Raw genomic sequence first — 4953 nt, 5'->3', positions numbered from 1 at the left:
CCGCGGCTCGGCCTGAGGGGGACGGGGCGGGCGGGGCGGGGCGGGGCGGGCGCCGCCTGCCGGGGGGACAGCGGGACACGGTCCGCCGGGGCGCCAGGGGGCGCTCTCTCCGCGCCGGGCCGCGCGGTGCCGCCCCGGGGCGGTCCCTGGCCCGTTCCCGGCGGACGCGATGGCGCGGATCACGCTGGAGGACCTGGAGCGGCTGGGCGAGGAGCCCGACGGGGACGGCAGCGACAACGAGGACGACGCGGAGGGGGAGGCACGGCTGTTCGCGCACTGGGAGGCCGTGGCCAGCACGCACCGAGTGAGCCTGCCCCGAGGTGAGCCTCACGCCGGGCCTGCCGGGGCTGTCACGGCACGGACCGGGACTCCTTCTGCGCCGCGGCCGGGGCGAGCCTCGTCTCTCGTGTGCTTTGCCTTGCAGACATGGCAGGCCCGATCGCCCAGATGGCCCGGCACAGGCACGCTCGCGAGCCCGTGCCGTACGTGTCCCTGTCGCAGCACGGGAAGGTGAGGCCCGACCCTCTCCGCACAGCGCTGCCCGCCCGCCGTGGGGCCGCCGCCGGCCCGGGGCCATGGAGGAGCCTCTTCCCGGCGGGGAAGGGCCTCGTGTGGGCGGGCACGCTCCAGCCTCGCCGGGCCTCCTGCAGCACCGCGGGGTTCCGGGATGGCGCCTCTGGATCGGTGCAGTATTCCGGCATTTCTGCACCTCCTCCTGCGTAGAGTAATGGCAATGCTCAGCTTCCCGGCTTTTATTTTAAAATCGGACAAGCCGTGCTGCTTTCTCTGGTCTTCTGACTTCCATCTGCCTCCTTTAGCAGCCTGTTCTCTTGCTGGGGTGGGCATATCTAAGAAAGTGAACTTTCAGTTCAGAGCCTGCTCCCTGCCGTTCTCCCAACACCTTGTTGCATAGTTCGAAGTCCCGCTGGCTTTGTGTTTGTGCTGGTTGTGTTCACTGGTTGAGCTGGAGAATTCAGCTGGCACAAGATAAAGATGTGTCTGTGGGGAACACAGAGCCTGTGAGATGAGAGCACAGAGGCTGTCAGATGAGAGCATGTGTAGTTATTTGTCTCAACCACCAAGCCAAACATGGTGCCTTTTGCCGGAAGATCTTCTCTTTGTGCTGTCTATGTTGCACACTTACTTTCATCTCTTGCACATAAGGGTGCTTCTGTGCTTTGAGAAGTAACTGCTTGTCAGACTGGTTCTTGTGTCTCTGCAGGCCTAGCTGGGCTTTCTACCAAGAAGACATCTGTCAATTGTCCTCTATATGAGTAGTGGTTAACCAATTTCTTCTGGGCTGAGATCCAGCACTCCCTGTAAAACATGTCTGAGCATGTGGCTTGTGCAGCTTGGAACTGGGGCTTCACCACACTCCCTCTTTCCGTGTTCTGGATCCCAGGGACTTAATCTGGCCTTTTCTCTGCCTGTGCCAGTCCCAGGCAGGAACAGGGCCGCAAGACTTTGTGGGAACTGAAGAGCTTTTGTTGTTGTTGGCATCCCATCTGTGCCTGAGGAGGATTCTTGCAGTGTGAGGCTGAGTGAGAAGAGCCATGGCCTGACATCAGCGCCCAGGGGACTTTGGAGCTGGGGCTCTTAGGGACACGTTTGCCAGGCTCAGGCAGATCAGTAGGATTCGGTTGCTTTTCCTGATTCCTGCTTTTCCTATCAGTGCTACAAGCCCTCATCCTCTTGGAGGCAAGTGAATTATTATGCCACCTACAGCACTGTGCCCTGTCAGCACTCAGCCCCCAGCTCAGTTCGGGCTCAGTTCCCCAGCTCACATTGCAGGGACCTGTTGCTGCTGTGTCTGCATGAAGCATCTTCCTTATTTCTTTTGGACGAGTGTCATCCAGAGTGGTGGTGCCCAGTGGAAGGATCAGGCTGTGGCACAGCCAGGTGCTGTGACTTCACTGGGTTGATTCCTTTATTGCAGGTGATATGGCAGATGGAGTAGAGGGATTGGTGATTTCCCTGCTTGGAAAATGCTCTTGCTCTGCTCTGCTTTGCTTGGTGGGACAATGGCAGGCATGGCCCCAGCTAGAGGGGGAATGCCCACTGTGTTTTGGGGCACTCTTCTTACTGGCATCCCACTGATGCACACAAGCAGGCCTGCTGCTTTTCTTCTGCCTTTAGTTTGGCTTTCAGGGTAGACACCTGACTTGCGTGGAGGCACAGGGAGGCTGCACCCAGTGCGGAGTCTTGTCACAGCTTCCTGTCTCCGTCACTGCCAGCACAGCTGTGGAAACAAGAAGTTTGGGAAGATGCCTTGAGCTCCGTGGGACAAGGTTGTCTCATGACCACTTTGATCTGGATGAAGAACAGGCTCAGAGTAGGAGGACAGGTGCTGGCTACAACTTCTCAGCGCCTGTTTAGGTTACCTGTGCTCACAGACGTGCCAGGAGCTGACCCATGAACATACCCAGATGCAATTTCCCCATTCCCCTTGCCCCCCTTCTGTGTCAGGTTTGTTCAGAATACTGGACAATAGAGGTTTGGACTCCTGCCACCGAATTCCACAGCTGGAATTGGGCTCATGTCTCTTCTTCCTCCTGTCACTTCTTAGTATGGGAGAAGGATCTGAGGAGTTTTATTCCAGTCTTCTCAACTCTTCTGGGTGCTAGAGCTCTTCGGCTGGGTAGGGAGGGATGTTTCTGTTATCCTCTGTGCATGCAGTGTTCCAGGGAAAAGGCACTGCACCTGAGAACACCATCAGCCTTACTGGAGGCCTTTGGGTGCCTGGAATCAGGAACATCCTTGTGAGTAGGCCGGACCAAAGAGAAACTGGAAGTCCTGTGCCCCTTGCTGAGGATGTGCTGCATTCCTTGTGCATGCCAGGAGCCTCCAGACCCCCTTGCACCCTGTCCCTTGTCAGTGCCTCCCCTTTTGCTGACTCCTGCTGACCTTTGCCCAGTTCCCATGAGTGCCCTTGTCTGAGGTGCGTGTGATGCCAGCTGCCCTCACCTTCTTTGTCCTGCTGTGCCAACCACTGCCTAGCCGGGGCTCTCCTTGGGCAGGCTCGTGTCTCCCCGCTTCTTGCCTGTCAGTGTTGGCTTCCCAGCCAGCTGCTGCAGTGTTTTCAGCGTGCCCCACCCTGACCTGCCTTGTCTGTGGCCTGTTGCAGTGCGAAGAGGCGGCCTACGAGGAGCGGCGGTACCCGGCGGGGAAGTGGGCCTGTGTCACCATGGGGGAGCCCATGTATGAGCAGAGCATCTCCCTGAGCTTCATGAAGCTCATGCGCTACATCTGCAAGGAGAACTCTGTAGGTGTGTGCAGGCAGGGGCTGGCAGAGTGCACAGAGGGAAAGGCTTTGCCATTATCCATCTGTAGTGGGGAGGAGGGCTGCTGCTGCTGCTGCTGCTAACAACACGCCTGTCTCACTGCCTGCCTGCCTCTTTCCAGGTTGCCATCTGGGCATGACAGTCCCAGTGCTCAACGAAATCCACCTGACCAAGGAGGAGACCGAGCTGGAGCATGAGGTGCTAACTGCCTATTATCTCCCAGGAGCATTCCAGCAAAACCCCCCCGTTCCCATGGACCCCGAAATCCACATCACCGAGAGGGCACCGCTCCGGGTTATAACCAGGTGACCCCAGCATCAGAGGTGTTGTCTCAGCTCAGCAGAGATGTACAAACTCCCTGCATGGCTGCTGTGGTTCGTTAGGCACAGGGATGGGAGCTCTGGCCATGCCAGCATGCTGGCTTTGTTGTTTACACTATTCCCTTTGCTGCTGCTGCAGGGTTTTCTATGGGATGACCACTGAGGAGACGATTCTGAGGGAGATCAATATTTTCTGGGAGCTCCTGGGCCCCAGGGAGGGGGTGCTGAGGGGAACCTACATCGTGGCTTCCTACGAGAACCCCAGCGTCCCCCAGCGCCGCAACGAGATCTGGTTCATCTGCCAGCCCGAGTGAGGCCCCTGCGCCACTGCACCCGCTGCAGGTGGCACTTCTGACCCAAAGGAGACAGAGCACATCCCACTCTTCACCCACACCATGAGAGACTGAGAGACTGTGGGGTGGCTTTCCAGCCTGCCCTGCAAGGGTCCTGCCAGGGGAAATCCTGCCTGGCCTGCGCTTCGCCTGCCCCCGCAGCTGAGGCTGGAGCTGGCACCAAAGGCGACCTCTAGAGCAAGCTCTGGATGGGAAGCACGTGGTGGGGGCTCATTAAGGCAGTGACCTGTGGGCCTGTGTGATGTGCTGGCCTGACCTGCACTGGGCTTGCAGAGCTGGGCCAGGGTGGGTCCAGTGGTGGGCAGCATCACAAGGTGGTGGTGTCGAGAAGGTGAATGACTGTGTGCAATATGTGGGGCTCAGTGTGGCCTCTGGCCTGCTTCCTGTGAGAATGGCTGCCTGTCCTGAACAGAGCCACTGAAATGCTGCTACAGAGACAGTTGTGTTCAGAGGGGAAAAGGGCTTGAATTCAGGTGTGAATCCTGAATGTTTCCTGCTGGAGTGGTTCTCTTTGGACTGTTGGGTGCCTCCCTGGCTGTCACTCACAATTCCTCAGCCAGGACTAGGGCGCTGGCAGCCTTTGTCCATCTCTTGTGGGTGCTGTTTGCAGGCCTGCTGTGAGCTGAGAGGGGTGGGTCCAGAGAGAGCAGGAGCGGCACCACCGTGTGTTGGGTTGTGCATTGGTTAGTGAGTTTCACATCCATGAATGCCATCATGCTTTCCTGGGGGAAGCTGGCAGTGCCAACAGTCAATAAACCCAGTTCAAACCACTGCAGCTGCAGATCACTGATGGTGTGGATGGGGGGTGGCTGGGTTGGCTTGGGAAGAGCCTTGCTGTCTCCTTCCTGGAGATGTTCCAGGCTGCAAAGCTGTGGCTCTAATTCGCCCAGGTTACAGCTACACTCCCTCTGCATTACTGCACAGGCTGCTTCTGTTGCTGCTGCAAGAAGTGTGGGCACACTCTCCTCCCTGCAGGTAAGGTGGTTTGTCTGTTGGATG

General features: G+C 58.1%; 1 protein-coding gene across 1 annotated transcript; it reads left to right on the top strand.

Annotated features, from left to right (window-relative positions):
* The first annotated feature begins 89 nt into the window (after positions 1–89).
* Positions 90–4729, top strand: LOC135446085 (heme-binding protein 1-like). The gene is made up of 5 exons (XM_064709573.1): positions 90–320; positions 425–510; positions 3125–3266; positions 3403–3586; positions 3741–4729. Exons 1-5 carry the CDS (start codon positions 170–172, stop codon positions 3913–3915), a joined length of 738 nt encoding a protein of 245 aa, XP_064565643.1. The 5' UTR covers positions 90–169; the 3' UTR covers positions 3916–4729.
* Positions 4730–4953: the final 224 nt, after the last annotated feature.

This window comes from Zonotrichia leucophrys, chromosome 3 (assembly GCF_028769735.1).
Source record: "Zonotrichia leucophrys gambelii isolate GWCS_2022_RI chromosome 3, RI_Zleu_2.0, whole genome shotgun sequence".
NCBI classification, from domain to species: Eukaryota; Metazoa; Chordata; class Aves; order Passeriformes; family Passerellidae; genus Zonotrichia; species Zonotrichia leucophrys.
Note: the sequence above shows the minus strand (reverse complement) of the source record. Positions and strands in the feature narration are given on the sequence as shown.